This window comes from Salmo salar, chromosome ssa20 (assembly GCF_905237065.1).
Source record: "Salmo salar chromosome ssa20, Ssal_v3.1, whole genome shotgun sequence".
In the NCBI taxonomy this organism is placed as follows: domain Eukaryota; kingdom Metazoa; phylum Chordata; class Actinopteri; order Salmoniformes; family Salmonidae; genus Salmo; species Salmo salar.
The window spans coordinates 55,825,686-55,844,084 of record NC_059461.1 but is presented as its reverse complement, the minus strand read 5'-3'; the positions used below and the strand labels follow the sequence as shown (position 1 = coordinate 55,844,084).

Genomic DNA, 18,399 nt, shown 5'->3' with positions numbered 1-18,399 from the left:
GTAGCTATTCCTGTAAACCCAGCATGGCTACTCCCACCTCCAGTAGTTGATCTAGAAGTGTTGGAGAGACTACAGAAAGATAGGGAGGGTGTTGATCCATCTGATTTGTTTAAGAGATGTCTGGATACCGTCTATCAGGATGTTGTGACCATTTACACAGATGGTTAAAAAGATCCAAGGACAGCACATACTGGGTCAGCATTTGTAGTGAAGGAATGGTGGTTGACAGTCAGGTAATGTATTACAGATCATTTACATTTACATTTAAGTCATTTAGCAGACGCTCTTATCCAGAGCGACTTACAAATTGGTGCATTCACCTTATGATATCCAGTGGAACAACCACTTTACAATAGTGCATCTAAATCTTTTAAGGGGGGGGTGGTTAGAAGGATTACTTTATCCTATCCTAGGTATTCCTTAAAGAGGTGGGGTTTCAGGTGTCTCCGGAAGGTGGTGATTGACTCCGCTGTCCTGGCGTCGTGAGGGAGCTTGTTCCACCATTGGGGTGCCAGAGCAGCGAACAGTTTTGACTGGGCTGAGCGGGAACTGTGCTTCCTCAGAGGTAGGGGGGCCAGCAGGCCAGAGGTGGATGAACGCAGTGCCCTTGTTTGGGTGTAGGGCCTGATCAGAGCCTGAAGGTATGGAGGTGCCGTTCCCTTCACAGCTCCGTAGGCAATCACCATGGTCTTGTAGCAGATGTGAGCTTCAACTGGAAGCCAGTGGAGAGAGCGGAGGAGCGGGGTGACGTGAGAGAACTTGGGAAGGTTGAACACCAGACGGGCTGCGGCGTTCTGGATGAGTTGTAGGGGTTTAATGGCACAGGCAGGGAGCCCAGCCAACAACGAGTTGCAGTAATCTAGACGGGAGATGACCAGTGCCTGGATTAGGACCTGCGCCGCTTCCTGTGTGAGGCAGGGTCGTACTCTGCGAATGTTGTAGAGCATGAACCTACAGGATCGGGTCACCGCCTTGATGTTAGTGGAGAACGACAGGGTGTTGTCCAGGATCACGCCAAGGTTCTTAGCACTCTGGGAGGAGGACACAAGGGAGTTGTCAACCGTGATGGTGAGATCATGGAACGGGCAGTCCTTCCCCGGGAGGAAGAGCAGCTCCGTCTTGCCGAGGTTCAGCTTGAGGTGGTGATCCGTCATCCACACTGATATGTCTGACAGACATGCAGAGATGCGATTCGCCGCCTGGTTATCAGAAGGGGGAAAGGAGAAGATTAATTGTGTGTCGTCTGCATAGCAATGATAGGAGAGACCATGTGAGGATATGACAGAGCCAAGTGACTTGGTGTATAGCGAGAATAGGAGAGGGCCTAGAACAGAGCCCTGGGGGACACCAGTGGTGAGAGCGCATGGTGCGGAGACAGATTCTCGCCACGCCACCTGGTAGGAGCGACCTGTCAGGTAGGACGCAATCCAAGCGTGGGCCGCGCCGGAGATGCCCAACTCGGAGAGGGTGGAGAGGAGGATCTGATGGTTCACAGTATCAAAGGCAGCAGATAGGTCTAGAAGGATGAGAGCAGAGGAGAGAGAGTTAGCTTTAGCAGTGCGGAGAGCCTCCGTGACACAGAGAAGAGCAGTCTCAGTTGAATGCCCAGTCTTGAAACCTGAATGATTAGGATCAAGAAGGTAATTCTGAGAGAGATAGCAGGAGAGCTGGCCAAGGACGGCACGTTCAAGAGTTTTGGAGAGAAAAGAAAGAAGGGATACTGGTCTGTAGTTGTTGACATCGGAGGGATCGAGTGTAGGTTTTTTCAGAAGGGGTGCAACTCTCGCTCTCTTGAAGACGGAAGGGACGTAGCCAGCGGTCAAGGATGAGTTGATGAGCGAGGTGAGGTAGGGGAGAAGGTCTCCGGAAATGGTCTGGAGAAGAGAGGAGGGGATAGGGTCAAGTGGGCAGGTTGTTGGGCGGCCGGCCGTCACAAGACGCGAGATTTCATCTGGAGAGAGAGGGGAGAAAGAGGTCAAAGCACAGGGTAGGGCAGTGTGAGCAGGACCAGCGGTGTCGTTTGACTTAGCAAACGAGGATCGGATATCGTCAACCTTCTTTTCAAAATGGTTGACGAAGTCATCCGCAGAGAGGGAGGAGGGGGGGGGGGGGAGGAGGATTCAGGAGGGAGGAGAAGGTAGCAAAGAGCTTCCTAGGGTTAGAGGCAGATGCTTGGAATTTAGAGTGGTAGAAAGTGGCTTTAGCAGCAGAGACAGAAGAGGAGAATGTAGAGAGGAGGGAGTGAAAGGATGCCAGGTCCGCAGGGGATGCTAGTTTTCCTCCATTTCCGCTCGGCTGCCCGGAGCCCTGTTCTGTGAGCTCGTAGTGAGTCGTCGAGCCACGGAGCAGGAGGGGAGGACCGAGCCGGCCTGGAGGATAGGGGACAGAGAAAATCAAAGGATGCAGAAAGGGAGGAGAGGAGGGTTGAGGAGGCAGAATCAGGAGATAGGTTGGAGAAGGTTTGAGCAGAGGGAAGAGATGATAGGATGGAAGAGGAGAGAGTAGCGGGAGAGAGAGAGCGAAGGTTGGGACGGCGCAATACCATCCGAGTAGGGGCAGAGTGAGAAGTGTTGGATGAGAGCAAGAGGGAAAAGGATACAAGGTAGTGGTCGGAGATTTGGAGGGGAGTTGCAATGAGATTAGTGGAAGAACAGCATCTAGTAAAGATGAGGTCAAGCGTATTGCCTGCCTTGTGAGTAGGGGGGGAAGGTGAGAGGGTGAGGTCAAAAGAGGAGAGGAGTGGAAAGAAGGAGGCAGAGAGGAATGAGTCAAAGGTAGACGTGGGGAGGTTAAAGTCACCCAGAACTGTGAGAGGTGAGCCATCCTCAGGAATCATCTGGCTGTATACAGTATATAGCAGAGCTGATGGCCATACTGTTGGCCTTGCAGTGGGTGGAGGAAGTCAAGCCAGACAGAGTAGTTATTTGCTCTGATTCATATGCAGTGTTGATGAGTCTCCAGTCCTTTAGCTCATGTAGCAGACAAGACCTGCTTTATGATGTACTACAAATCATGGCAGGATTAGACAAATGGGTATACAGATCAGATTTACTTGGTTCCCAGCCCATGTGGGGGTGGAGGGAAACTGACTAAACAAGCACTGAGTAGTGGGATGTTGATGTTGTAGTTTTAATTAGCAAGGCAAGGTAAAAAGCCTGATATGGACAGTTACGGTGGCAGAAATGGCAGGAGAAGTGGAATAGATGCCAAGGGCAGGCATTTATTTCAAGTACAGAGGAAAGTCGGGAGGGGAGGACGGAAGGAAGGGACTGAAGAGAGGAAGACATTTTACAAGATTAAGGGTGGGATACAGCTGGTTGAATAAGACCTTACATGTGATAGGAAAGCATCCAACAAGAAAGTGTGATTATTGCCAGGAAACAGAGACAGTGAAGCATACTGCCCACATGCTACAGTGTGGGCAGTATCCGAGGGAAAGAGAGAGGCTGAGATCTAGTATGAGGGAGAAGGGGATACAGGAAATTAGTTTGAAGAGTATATTGAGTAGAACGTCATTAGATATAGTCTCAAATATTGTATCTTTTTTAAGGGCAACGGGGCTGGCAGGTAGGATTTAGTTTATCCCTGTCACTGGCCCACACTCCAGTACAGTAGGTGGCGGTAATGCACCATAACGTTGGATGAAAACCGCTGATAAACCCCACCGAAGAAGAAGAAGAACAAGAGGAAGAAAATGAATATCGGGACACATTGTATTGAGCACACTGTCTGTAACCACAACGCACTTTGATAAAGGTAATCTAGTTCGAATATATTGTTATACTTTGTAACTTTACCCCAACCTTGTAAACAATGTTGCATATTTTAATGCAGTTACTTCCAGCAGGGGGCTACGACTCCTTACCGGTAGCGTAGACATGGTCTGGTGTGGTGCGCTTCAAGTGTCTAAAGAGAACGTTTAAAACCAATGTTATTTACTTGTTTAATTTGTAACGGTAGGCTAATGTGGAAGTCATTTGCTATAACGTGATTTGCGTGTCATACTAAACTACTTTCTAGGTAATGTGCTTTCACTAATACCCAAGAAGGCTTTCTCACAGAACGCAGCTGGACTCGTGAAGGATGTTTGAATTAACTTAGGCTACAACACCTTCGCTTTATGTAGGCTAATTAATTATCCATAGCCTGGCCAATTCCATTCTGGTACTCCGTTCATGCTGCAAATACGGCTGTTTCACGTTTGTGGATCTCTATTTCTCCAGTGTACTGCAGTGGTTATTGTGTAATGTGTGTACAACCTTCCAGGCTGAATTTCTCAGACTTTTTAAAACCCCACATCATCTGGAAGAAGCAGGATTTCAGTCCACCACCTGCGCATAAGGACAGGCAAGAGGCCATGGTGAGCTTCGGAAATGCAATTATATATTATGTGTTGTAATTTTGCAGATTGACTGTAGTTTAGGCTGATGTATTGCTTTAGTCTTACTTCAGACATTGCCAAAATCATACATACTAGCTTCTCTGAGAGTGTGATATGCAAACCAAACCATAATGGGAATCAAACGTGCAGTATCACAGTTGGTTAACCGTGACATGCAATACTAAAGCAATTGTACACGAGAGAGTGTGCTAAATAACTTTTTTTTTTGCACGCTGTGCTGCAGTCCGCCGAGTACCGTAGATCAGCACCAATCACGGTGCTTGTTTTGAACGACCCTGTTGTAGAATCTTATTCTAAATGCATGTACACCTTCAATTTCTCAGTCTACAGTGGTGGATCTCAAGACAAAGGAGGAGAAGGATGCTGAGCTTGACAGACGGATCGAGGCTCTGCGCAAGAAGAATGAAGCTCTGGTCCGGAGGTACCAGGTGAGCTCCCACAGGATCCGATTTATAGTTCTGTTGTAGCAGCATCTGGGTGGCTCAGTTGGTTGAGCATGGCACTTGCAATGTCAGTACCGTGGGCCCGATTCTCCGTTGGGGCCACCCATACGAAAATGTATGCATGCCCTATAAGTTGCTTTGGATAAAAGTGTCTGCTAAATAGTATACCCTATTGTATTATATTATTAGCTTATATCACACAGCTAAATTGCGTAGCCATGTTGTAAAATAGCTTTCTGACTGTCTGGATATTCAAATTATGGTCATCGGTCACTTTTCTGTTGACTCTCCCAGAATGAATGCATGATTTATCAGGTTAGGGTGAGACACTGATGAGCCTATCATCAGCCAACCTTTATTTTGTTATCTTTCTACAGGAAATAGAAGAGGACAAAAAGAAGGCGGAGCAGGAGGGGATTGCCGTGAAGACGCACCCACCCAGGAAGGGCCGCCCTCATGATGGGCCGCCAGAGGGAGACCGATGGAGGACAGAGAATGAGAACTTCACTGTCACCGTAGACCTCTTCAAACCTGCAGGGGTGAGATCAGGTGGAGGGCTCTGTCTCAGCGCATACTTTAGTACCAGGCTATATCAGACCAAGCTGACTAATGACCAAATCAGTCATGTTCATTAGGCACAAAAATTAGATATGGACTAGTTACTACCTGAACTTGTCCAATAAGAGCACGCTATTTCCATTTGAAAGCAATTTATTAACTTCCCTGGGCAAGCGTCCCACCCTAGTCAACAGCCAGTGGAATCGCGTGGCGCGAAATACAAATACCTCAAAAATGCTTTAACTTCAATTTCTCAAACATATTACTATTTTACACCATTTTAAAGACAAGACTCTCGTTAATCTAACCACATTGTCCGATTTCAAAAAAGCTTTACAGCGAAAGTAAAACATTACATTATGTCAGGAGAGTACCCTGCCAAAAATAATCACACAGCCATTTTCAAAGCAAGCATATATGTCACAAAAACCAAAACCACAGCTAAATGCAGCACTAACCTTTGATGATCTTCATCAGATGACACTCCTAGGACATTATGTTATACAATACATGCATGTTTTGTTCAACCAAGTTCATATTTATATCAAAAACCAGCTTTTTACATTAGCATGTGATGTTCAGAACTAGCATACCCACCGCAAACTTCCGGTGAATTTACTAAATTACTCATGATTAACGTTCACAAAATACTTAACAATTATTTTAAGAATTATAGATACAGAACTCCTTTATGCAATCGCGGTGTCAGATTTTAAAATAGCTTTTCGGTGATAGCACATTTTGCAATATTCTGAGTAGATAGCCCGGCCATCACGGCTAGCTATTTTGACACCCACCAAGTTTGGCCCTCACCAAACTGCGAATTACTATTAGAAAAATTGGATTACCTTTGCTGTTCTTCGTCAGAATGCACTCCCAGGACTTCTACTTCAACAACAAATGTTTTTTTGGTTCCAAATAATCCATAGTTATATCCAAATACCTCCGTTTTGTTCGTGCGTTCAGGTCACTATCTGAAGGGTGTCGCGCAAGCGCATTTCGTGACAAAACATTTCAAAATATTCCATTACCGTACTTCGAAGCATGTCAAATGCTGTTTAAAATTAATTTTTATGCTATTTTTCTCGTAAAATAGCGATAATATTCCAACCGGGTGACGTTGTATTCATTCAAAGGCTGAAAGAAAAAAATGGAGAATTCTCATGAACGTGCATCTCCAGTGTCAATGTTCCCAGGCTGACCACTCACAAATTCTCCTGCTGTTCTTCGCCCAGAGACAGCAGACACCCCATTACACTTTCTGGCGCCTTCTGAGAGCCAATGGAAGCCTTAGAAAATGTCACGTTACAGCAGAGATGCTGTATTTTCGATAGAGATGCAACTGAAGGACAACAAATTGTCAGACAGGGCACTTCCTGTATGGAATCTTCTCAGGTTTTGGCCTGCCATATGAGTTCTGTTATACTCACAGACACCATTCAAAGTTTTAGAAACTTTAGAGTGTTTTCTATCCAAATCTACTAATTATATGCATATTCTCGTTTCTGGGCAAGAGTAGTAACCAGATTAAATCGGTTACGTTTTTTTATCCGGCCGTGCAAATACTGCCCCCTAGCCCCAACAGGTTTTAAGTTTGTGCCAATTGAACAAACATGATTTAAGAAACCAAAAACATGACAATGTCCACTCTCAAACACTTGGCCTCGAGATAACCTCCTGAGCTCTGAAAGATGGCCTCTACCAGAACAAGTCTCATAGATGGACGCCTGCAAAAGTCTATTTGCCTGCTCACATCCAATTTCCTGTCAGTCAAATCATACATTTTCCCCTGCTCTGGCAGCTGAATGAGATTAGGGATGCCTAATGGAGGACGTTGACATGAGGTGGACCTGAGAGGGCCATATATCTTACAGCAGCTGGGTGAAATGATGCTAGCTGAGTCTGGTACACCTGACACAGAACAGGGAAGTGATGACGTACACCATGAACAGAGAGATGTTTTGAACATGCGTCATGTGTCTGCCCATATTAGGAAACCACTCATGGAAATTGTGCATCTGGTTCCAACTTTATACCCCTGCTTCAGCTTGATGATTATAAATCTATGTTCAGATGGGTAAAAGTTATATAATTACATTCTACATAGGTGGAGGTGAATGCAAATCCCTGGCTATGGTTGTGTCCCAAATGGCACCCTATTCCCTTCATAGGCACTACTTTTGACCAGTGCCTATGGGGGGAATAGGGTGCCATTTGGGTAGCGCCCTGTATTACTTCCTGAAGGGGATGCTCTCAAGCCATTCGTGCTCTTGAAGGTAATTCCAGTACATACCACCTCCTGTCAGACAGCATGTTTTTTAATCAGCCTCCCGTGGAGAGACAGGCTGGAGTGCATTTTAATCAAAGCCTGTTGAGATCATGTCCGGTCCCAGATGGCCCCTACAGCTGTGATCCACCCCACTCTTCACACAGTAAAGGTCACTCATTCAGACAAGAAGGGACTTGTTTAGGGTGCTGTGGTATTGCCCTAAATGTACGTATGTGTGCCATGGTTTTTCCGGTCTCTCAGTGGGATAAAGCGGACATAATCAAAACGTATGTTCTCCCTGCAGGAGAAACGGGTGATCAATGACTGGAAACAAGGGCCACCGCGAGACAGGCGGGACTCTGAGGAGGGAGACGACCCCAGACCCCAAGTTGAAAGCCCCCCGCGGAGGGCTTCGTCCGGGCGGCTCAGCAGGGGTGGACAGAGAGGGGGAGGATCACGGCAGGAGAGGAGAGAGCAACGCCCTGACAGACCCCTAGCAGACTCACGCCAGTCCCATGACAGACCACCAAGAGAGGGGAGACCACCAAGAGAGGAGAGACCACCAAGAGAGGACAGGGGTCCAAGCATGGAGGGGCCAGGAGTGGGCCCCGGCCGCAGTGAACGTGCCCCACGCGGAGGAAAGAGAGGAAGGGGAGGAAGAGAAAGAGAAGGAGGACCACCACCACACAGGAAGTCTAAGGTCTGAGAGCAAAACCATGTCAGCTAATAACTAGCGAGGCAATGTTGCTGTAGATGTGCCAGGTTGTATAGTTTCAATAGCCTCACGGAGGTTTACCAGTGGCATAGTCTCCACAATGAAGGTTCGACCTTTTGGTTGTACAGTATATCTTAGTGATGATGATGTAGGTTACTTTGCAATGACATGAGTAATGGGGAAGATGACTACATACTATAGTAATTGGAGAAAAAGACAAGATATAGCTAAAACATATGGGTGTGAAATGAAGCGAATTGGGATGGCGTATCACTTCTCTCTTTATTCTTTCTAAAATAGTGTGCCTCTGTTGTGCCCCTCTGTAGGAGTGGGAGGAGAAAAGGAGGCAGAACATTGAGAAGATGAACGAGGAGATGGAGAAGATTGCAGAGTATGAAAGAGGTCAAAGGGTATGTACAGGATGCCATTTTGTAAAAATACAATTACAATCGGATTATTTGATGACAGTTTAGCATTGAAGATGTGAAATAGATGGAGTGTAAGGGTGCTGTCTTTGGAATCCTTCTGCAGCCTGCCGAGGGAGAGAAGCCCATCCGTAACTTCCTGGATGACCCGCGGCGCTCCGGCCCAGTCCCGGACATGGACCGCAAGGAGGGCAGCCGCCGACACGTCCGAAACTGGGGCGGCGTAGACTTTGACAACGTGAAGACGGGATCTGAGCTGGAGAAGGCGTGGACAGTGAGTGTTCTGTTTTGTGGAAGGCATGATCGGTCAAATGTTCTGTGGGGTTTGTCTTCTTTTGGTTGAAACGATTCCTTTATTGAAAATTATAACAAAGTTCGATTTATCGGTTTATAATGTCTTTCCTTTCTCTCCTCTGCATCGTTATTAATTCCCTTCTCTCTTAAATCCTGTTATCAATCCTGCTACTTTCCTTTCCCCTTCTCTCTCACTCTCTCACTCTCTCACTCTCTCACTCTCTCACTCTCTCACTCTCTCACTCACTCACTCACTCACTCACTCACTCACTCACACACACAGAGAGTCGGAGGCCCTAAGGGCTCCATGGATATGACCATGTCTCTGACTGGCCGGGAGCGTGCCGAGTACCTTTGCTGGAAGAAGGAGCGTGAGGAGATTGACGAGGAGCGTCTGGCCAGGCACAGGAACGCCACGGGCCAGTGGAGACGGGAATGGGACGCCCAGAAGACTGACAGCTTGTGAGTGACTGACTGGAGGAGGACCACTGACACACTGATCACACCTCGCTCACAAATGTCCTCGGAGACAGCCATGGGTTTTATTCACAAAAATACAACAGCAGGCATTCAGTGAACCGAACCAAACCAGGCGGTGCATACTGAATCCCCAAGATGACAAAACCGCTCCAAAATATGAAATTACCAGATGCAACACTTTGTTTTAGATGTTGTTTTCAATTTACTGAACATCCTGAGATGCAGCCCAGAAAGAGAGAGCCACAAGAGAACATATCTAAATAATAGTGGATAAACATGAACCACATTCAGCATCCTCTCTTTAGTTGGTTCTTTCGCTGTTAGAGCGTGGAGGCAGTGTGAGATTATTTGTATTTTTACAGGGACAGTGCACATTTTAATCAACGTTTCAGTAAAAGTGCCGGGTTTTAGCCAGATGGCAAATTTTCAAACGCAGTCCCTGGGCAGGTTATTAAAAACGATTTCAATGATAACAGATCAACAATGAGCAGTGAGCACATGCAGAGCAACACGTTGCAGACAGACAGAGCAATAGCACAAAAAGCAACAAAATAAAATGCATAAAAGCAACAAACAGTGTTTCCACACCTCACAAGCTACAAATAACATGGAAAGCGGCGATACACAGCTAGGGATTATGTTCACAAGTCGGATTGTCCTTTAGCCATGTCTTTGTTTCTTGTGACTGTGCAATAGGTGTGGGGGTGGTGGCAGGGAGGGGTTGACAGGTCCTGTGGTAATGCAGTGTGACAGGGTGTGAAGGTGAGGAGATCTGACCCAGTGGTGCTATCACAGGTTCAAGGAGGACCCAGCTGTGGCTGTGGAGGGCATGCTGCCAGACCAGGGAGGCAGAGGCAAGTAGGCAAATAGTTCACTATAAAGGGATTATGATGCCTTAAGAGCAGCACTGCTGTGTCAGTACTGGGGCTGCCATTAATTTTGTTTTCAAGGTCTTTAATCCTATTCTTCCAACCCCTCCAATTTGAACTCTCCTCATCCTTCACTTCCACAGATGATGTGAAGGGGCCTCCCAAGGCGCCCACGTTCGGAGACTTCCTGGGGCAGGGTAGAGGACCCAGGGAGGGGGGGAGGGGACGAGGACAGAGACAGAGCTACAGGTACAGCTCCTCTTCTAAGGCTTTAGAACAACGTCTGTTTTGTTTTCTGCTTTCGTTCCTCACCATTCCAATGACCGGATCTCTTTGACAGCATGCACGATAACCGCTGGGAGGCGGAGGAGGAGAAAGAGAAGGAAGACAAACCCAAGAAGAAGGAGGAAAAGACTCAGAAGGAGGAATGGAAGGCCAAATCTCCCTCATCACAAAAGGTATGTCGTCTCCCACCACCATGCACTGGGATCTGTGTTTTGGCACATTATATATAATCTAATAAATGCCATTTAGCAGACACTTATCCAAACCGTCTTAGTCGTGCTTGTATACATTTTACATATGGTTGGCCCCGGGAAACGAGTCCATCACCTTGGCGGTACAAGCACCATGCTCTACCAACTGAGCCATACAGGACAATGTATACCTGTGTTGTTTTTGAACATGATCTCTTTCCATGATCTACATTAACAGGTGACTTGCCTGCTTCTTTCCCTCTTAGATGGAGAAGAGTGGTGATGCAGATGAGGATGAGTGGGAGGATGCCAGCGACAAAGAGGACAATGATATGGACGGGGATGACGACTCCGAGGGAGACGATGAGGGGGAAGGGAAAGGCGGACAGTCCACGAAGAAGACACCTCGCCCAGAAACCACAGCATTAAAGCCCGCCGCCACCTCACCCTTTCCCTCCACTCCCCCCTCTTCAACCAGTCCCAAAGAGAAGCGCACCCCGAGGCCCAAAGTCTACATCCCCTCCCCACAGGAGGTTCAGAACTCCCCCGATGGCCTCAAGCCCCTCAGTCCCTTTTTTCTCCTGGACGGCCACCAGCCGGTCAGAGACTGGGGGGAGGAGATGGAGATGCAGTCCCCCCGGAGCAGTATGGGGGAAAGCCCCCCAAAACCCCCCAGCACTGATGAGGGCCCTGCCCAGGTTAAGGTCCAAGAAGACAGCCGCAACTCCAGCCCCAGCCCAACCCCCAGTCCCAACCAGAAGGAGAGGGACAAACGGACAGGTACCGATATTTATATATTGGTTTGACCGTTGTATTATATTGCAAGATCATATCATACAGTTGGCATACTGTTGAATGTGCTTCCATTTTAATTCAGGATAAACCAGCAAAGTTGATCATCCACACTCATATCTCCCCCCTCCCTCTATCGTTCTCTATATAACTCTCAGTTGTGGTCACTGCTGCTCCACCAGAGGGGACTCTGATCCAGGACAAAACTCCTGTATCATCATTAGATCCTGTCTCTACCCCTACTGACCCCGCAGAGAAAGAGGAGACCACAGCCATTCCACCAGCCCAGGAGACACCTGCTACCCCCACAGAGGGTAACTGTCCCACTGCAAAGCAGCCGTTTTTTTTAATCTCAATATCAAATCATTTCTAGGTAACAACTAAGTACCTTACTGTGATTGTTTTCAATTAAATGGTCAGCTTCTTAGCAAAGAGCAATTTCTCAAACAAGAATTTAGCTAGGACTGTCTGGCAGTGGTCTGAGTGGGGAGGGGGAAACTAGCTGTTATTTGTAGAAAGGTTTGGAACTTTCTTGTTGGTCTATTAACAAATTTAGCGCCTGATGATGTCATCAGGAAGGCAAAAACTCCTTCCTACCAAACCAGGCTGAAATTTCAGGCGGCCTTTTCAAACGGCTCTTGCACGAAAAGGACAATATCGTCATTTTCAACATTTCACAGCTTTATTCCAACTTCATGTTGTGGAAATGTATATAAAACACAGGCATTTCACGTTTTTGACTGCACTGTGCCTTTTAATGCTAGAAGATCCTGTGAGACTGAAAGGCTGAATTACACACAGAATAAAAATGCAGGCAAAGAAGTATTGTTGCTTATGGTCATCTGATGTTTTATTTTTATGACTACCTGAAGGTTGAGGTAAAAATAGAATGATGTCTGACTCGTTCTTCCTTCCCTGAATCGTCTGACCCAGATGAGGAGGCCCCTGCCGCCGCTCCTGTCCTGGAGGCTGACCAGAGCCTGTCTGAGCCGGCCCCAGAGACGGCCCCAGACACCTCAGAGCAGCCATCTTCAGGTGCGGTTCACATCAATGACTTTAAGATGGTTTCTGTATGAAGTCTCTGACTCCCACCGAGCACTAACCACAAAACACAAACCAACCTACCTCCCTCCTTCCCTTTCTTAGCCTCCTTTTTTAATATTTTTTTCTTAATTCGCCGCTCACCGCTCTCCTGTGTGTCCTCTCCAGCTGTCTGTCTGAAGTTGGCTGGCTGGCATGACCCCACAACCAACGTCTGTTGGACACGGCCAAGGCTTGTCTGTCGCTCACTGCATCACTCGGCATTTTCTGGCCAATGGGAGCCTTCTCTTTCCTCAATCCTCTGTGAAACTCCTCCGCCTTGCCATTTCCTCCTGGGGAACTGAATGTACTACCCTCCGCCCTCTTCACGATGGCTACAACACCTCACTGTGTGAAACCCTGCCGTTTTACCCCTTCAACACTTTCCTTTGGGTTCTCCTTCTCATTTCCTTGTTTTATGGGTTAATGCATTTACTATACATGCTGCCCACCCTGTCCCCAACCTCAAATGCGCAGAATCGCATACATTTTCTGTTTTTCATGGGTTTGTTAATCGCATGACTGACATATGGATGAATAGTGGCTTGAGAAGATTAAGAATCAAATTAGCTCTTCCATTAATTTCTCCTCGTCATGCTGTCTGCTTCTTAAATTGATGTCTGTTTGGCGAAGACTTATCAGTCGGCCTGAAATGGAATGATGCAAATTGTGCTAACCAGAACCAGACACTCATTGGATGATAACAGAACATGTTTAAACAGCGCATTACTCAATTGAAACCACCAAACAAACATGTGTGTTTTAGCCCTGTGTTTATGTATTTTGTCTCAATGTCATCAAAATGCATAATTTGACCTTTCCCATAGTCTCCACTTTGACATGCCTAGGAAGGTTGAATAGCACCTCTCTGTAAAGCTCTTCAATGACACACAAATGATTCCCGTGTTTCTCACTTATTTGCTACATCCATTTTTGGATGTATAAATTAATGATGTACAGTATACTCATTTGATTCTTGAAGAATATAACTCAAATGCCTCATGAACTTAGTTCAACTGTCGTACTCTGAGAGAACCCCAAATATAAGCTTGTTTTACTCCATTGTTTGTAAACGAACACTATAGCCTCAACATGATTTAAAACTATCCTCTTGATATCATGGCTGGTCAGTCTTTGCATCCATAGCTCTGTCTATGAATTTGAGTGGTTACATTTCTCCAGGCCCCTCCCTTAGCTTTATTCCCAAACAGAAGCGGGGTGACCACTTTTGTTATTGTTTCAATTAAGGATTCAAGCTTTAATGGTTTCAGAAACCATTTATTGCTTTCTCGTGAGCTTAGTTAAAAAAATATATATGGAATAGTACATTACAAAATGTGGCTCATTAGCACAGTGTAAAATGCACTCTAAATCGTTTTTTTAACAATGTGTAGGATAATGTGCATTCATTGCACTCCCTTTGTCTCTGAGGGCAGAGTGCTTAGAATTAGCAATGACATGCCTTTTTAGAAGTGGATCATTTATTTATGACTCAAGCTTTTTACATGAGTGGAGTTTATCTGTAACAGCCCAGATGGTATATTTTGGGGATACACAGAACAAATGAATTGAGCATTTCTCTGTGGAGCTACAATACAATGCACTGCACTTTGACAAGGCAGCTTAAATGCCCATTAAATTAACATTATGAAGGTGGGATTGTATGACTAGATTTTTGTAGATGTTTACATTTTAGTCATTTAGCAGACGCTCTTATCCAGAGCGACTTACAGTAGTGAATGCATATATTTCATACATTTAAAAAAAAAAAAAAAAATTCCCATACTAGTCGTGAGTACTAAATGTCGAGTACATCCCCCAACCCTTGAGTGTTCTGTTGTAGACCGATTGCTTCAACATGGATTGACGTTTTGGTTTTTGTAGGTTATTGCACCCTTCTGACGCCATGACTTCACATTTGACGTGATTGACAGCTGTACCTCGGTATCACAACATGATACCGTTATGACTGTTTTTCTTATTGAAGCCCTGGCAGTGAAAACTCCCATAGTCTGTAAAAGGCTCTTCTGAGTAGATAAATGTTTCCTTGTTGTCTGGTCCTTGTCATCATTATTAGGCGTCTCCTTACAACCTTGTAAGTGTGTTTCTCTGGTGGTAATCACCACAGCTAATGGCTGGGGCTGCATCCCAAACAGTGTCCTATTCCCTTGATGATGCAATACTTTTTATAGGGCTCTGGTCACAAGTAGCGCACTATAAAGGGAATAGGGTGCCATTTTGGGACTCGACCTGTGTGTCTATGCTTTGGCTGAATGAAGACGCTCACTACACCAAATCCGATTAGTCTAGTGAGGGTGAAGTACGGGAAGAAGAGGCACAATTAATGTTGAAAGGCTTTTATGAGGAAATTAGCCGCGGTCTGACCGACATGATGGTGTGGATGTAATGGAAACCCTTTTGAACTCTGAGCCTGATTGAATAAAACCACCTCTCTTCGAGTTCTTTGATGTTTACGAGACTAATATTGGTCCATGAGAGGACTGTTACCCAATCCCACGTTGACTAGGCAATCAAATGATCATTTCAGAAAAGGCCTATTTGGCTGAGGACACATACAGTCAATGGTGAGTAGCTTGGGTTACGTTCATTTAAGCATATTCCATATATCGTAGTACTATAATATCATGTATGAGCATTATATAAATGTTTGGACAACCATTGGTACTTATTTTGTCTGCTGAGAGCTAATACCAGTCTGGGACCATGCCATACCATGCTGTCCCATGCATGTGGTGCTGTGTTGGGGACACAGAGGGCAGATTAATCCAGTTTGCAGCGCAGTGACCCCCCCCCCCTTTCTGTTCTCTATCAACAGGCTGAGATCTGCTCTAGGAAACTGACTTTTTAGTACTAGTGGTTCACAGATGATGGGAGGATGAGGGGAGAAAAGAATGACAAGAAGAAAGATAACTGGGTCTCGCGCACCATGACTGGAGCAGCCATCACAGACATCCTGGAGGGATGTGGTCGGGCACCAGGCCTCCAAACCGCTTCCTCTCCTCAACAATCAGACCACGTATGTTCTGTTTGACTCGGAGCAGCACCTTGCATAGAATAGTGATTCTGCCGTTCATTTGAGCCACTATGGTAAATGGCTTGGGTTTTATAGCAGCCAATCAGGATGTAACTGTGATGTCAAGTCAACAAAGCCCTGACTTGTTTTTACCATTTTTCTTTTTGTGTTATTGGTTTGTGTGTGATTAACAAATCAAACTTTTACATTTCGCAAAGTCTGAAAAATATTAAATTCTCTTACCTCAGTTTTTCAACCTTTTTTTAGCATTTTTTTTAAACCACCTCTTTTGAAGGTCAAAGAGACTATGCCCCTTCAACATGGCTAAAAATGCCATATTTGGCATGCTAACAGTTGAAAGAGCATTCTCCTCCTTGAATGTAGACATCCTGGTGATGAGTTTATCCACACTTGTTTTAATAGCCCTTACTTTAAATATTGCCAAGACCCCCCCCAAAAAAACTGACACTGTTTTTGTCCCAAATGGCACGATCTCTATATAGTGCACTTCTTTTGAGTCCTATGGGCCATGGTCAAAAGTAGTGCACTATAAAGGCAATAGGGTGCCATTTGCAACGCGAACCCTCTCTTTGTGATGTGTGCATGGATAAGGATTGGCCTTAAAATGTATTACTTTTCAGTTATATTTTGTCATTAAACTGATAATGTGAATGAATATAAGCCATGGCATTGAAAAATTTACATTCTGTCTCCTGATAATGTAACAAAGTTGGTTTACATTTGGGACCCCAAGAGGAGTATAGTTAAATGTTATTTGTTTATTTTTAAGTGGGGTACACTGTACTTAAATACAGGCATCATGTGATCCTGGCAATTATGTTTGTTGATAACCATGACAATCCAAAGCTTTCCTTTTACTTTCTTATTTGCAATAGATCGCTAGTGGCGTTCTAGTTTTAATCAAGGGGCATCAGAACATGTAGCTCAACAGACCAATATTTTGGTTCGATATTTTTTTATCTTGTTGGCTTTTTTAGCCTACTCTTAGTCATGAACTCAAACTCTGGCTCGCCTATAATGTTCAGGAGCACAGATATTGAACTATGCTTTCATTTTATTTCTCAAAAAGTAATGAAGAGGTGAGACGAGAAGTCAAGAACCCAAGGAAATGCAATATGTAGTCTATAGTATTTTGAAAGCAACTAAACATTCCAATGTTTTGTGTGTGTGTGTGTGTGTGGGGGGGGGGGAATCTATTTTTTTGCCATTTGCATTCGTATGTCCTCGTTTTCCGTTTCTGACGACTTAGTGATTGTATTATAAGTATCGAATTTACCTGCAATTTCTTCGTGTGAATACAAAACTGCGTTATTTGGGTTTGTTTTTGGAGTGGAATGTAACTGGCCTATCTAAACTAGCTTGACCCGTAATCGAATACATCAGTTGATAACCATGATTTATTTTATTTTTTTATTCCAAGATATTGACACTTTAATCAATCAAGCAGGAGATTACAATTGAAAGCTTTTTGATTTGTCAGGAAACTCATTGTTTCTTATGCAACTGTCAAATTTTCAACATGAAATGTATTCTGTTTTATTTTGCTTCTTAGTTTTCATATCAAATAAATGTATGGTGGTCCGGTCTCAATTATGTTTCTCGTGATTTACAATAAGTGCAACTTCAAACAGCAGACTGCTGTATTTTGCGTCTCTTGTGCCTATTTGTAGGGATTATAATGATGTTTCTGCCAGTCCCACAAAGTGAGTGTCCAGGCTTTTAGTTTATGATTTTGCTCAAGGGAGAATATTTTTTGTGATGCTATTTCACCATCCACGAGACCAGGAATATTAAATAAATCTAACTTGATTTTTTTATTTTTTTATTTATCAACAACCCTCATGGACATCATTTTGATAGACGTCTGTGAGATAATCATAGGCAAATGCACCGATCATAATTCTGGGATGTAGGCTAACTGTTAAACTATAATCCAATCTATGTGCTTTTATAGCTTTTCACCCGCCCTATTTGATCCCATTAAATTGTAAACTGTTCTGCATAGCTGGTGCGCTCCAGACGCCCCGTCCTGTTCATAGAGAGGGTTAATTAAAGCATCGTCCCACCAGGAGCAGTGACAGCGTTTCCACAGTGCCCACCTGACTTGAAGGGGAAAGAGAATTTGGAGGCTTTGGACACTGATAAAGAACCAGACTACATTCGACGCCAGAAAAAGGATATAACAATTGCAGGATGAAAGCCAACAAACAAGTTACCACCGTGAAGCAGAACGGGAACATGAACAGAAGGCCGAGCTATCCGGGCGACCAGCGGGTGAAGCATGCCAACTTAACCACAAAGATTTGGGTTAAAGTGGCGATGGCGATTGCTTATTTTCTATGCGTGTCAATAGCTGCCTTTATTCTGGCAATCTACTATGTGTTCTTTTGGAGTCCGGATCCTGTCAATAGCCCGGCATCTGACAATGTCACCATCCCGGCATTAACCAACAACACAACGTGCCAGCCGAGGTTATGACTGCGTTAGATCGGTAGGCTATCCTCCGCGGTGATAGCCCGCGCAATGGTTGAGACTTTTTAG

General features: G+C 45.1%; 1 protein-coding gene across 2 annotated transcripts; it reads left to right on the top strand.

Annotated features, from left to right (window-relative positions):
* Window positions 1–3,632: 3,632 nt before the first annotated feature.
* Window positions 3,633–17,448, top strand: LOC106580862 (coiled-coil domain-containing protein 9). 2 transcript variants are annotated; one of them, XM_014162361.2, is made up of 15 exons: window positions 3,633–3,756; window positions 4,267–4,360; window positions 4,726–4,830; window positions 5,223–5,384; window positions 7,977–8,372; window positions 8,714–8,797; window positions 8,919–9,086; window positions 9,390–9,568; window positions 10,382–10,440; window positions 10,599–10,704; window positions 10,796–10,913; window positions 11,198–11,711; window positions 11,882–12,037; window positions 12,657–12,758; window positions 15,640–17,448. In XM_014162361.2, exons 2-15 carry the CDS (start codon window positions 4,358–4,360, stop codon window positions 15,642–15,644), a joined length of 2,157 nt encoding a protein of 718 aa, XP_014017836.1. In that variant the 5' UTR covers window positions 3,633–3,756; window positions 4,267–4,357; the 3' UTR covers window positions 15,645–17,448. The 2 variants fall into 2 exon arrangements, with proteins under 2 accessions (XP_014017836.1, XP_014017834.1); XM_014162359.2 differs by lacking the exon at window positions 15,640–17,448 and adding an exon at window positions 12,933–13,698.
* The last annotated feature ends 951 nt before the right edge of the window (window positions 17,449–18,399 follow it).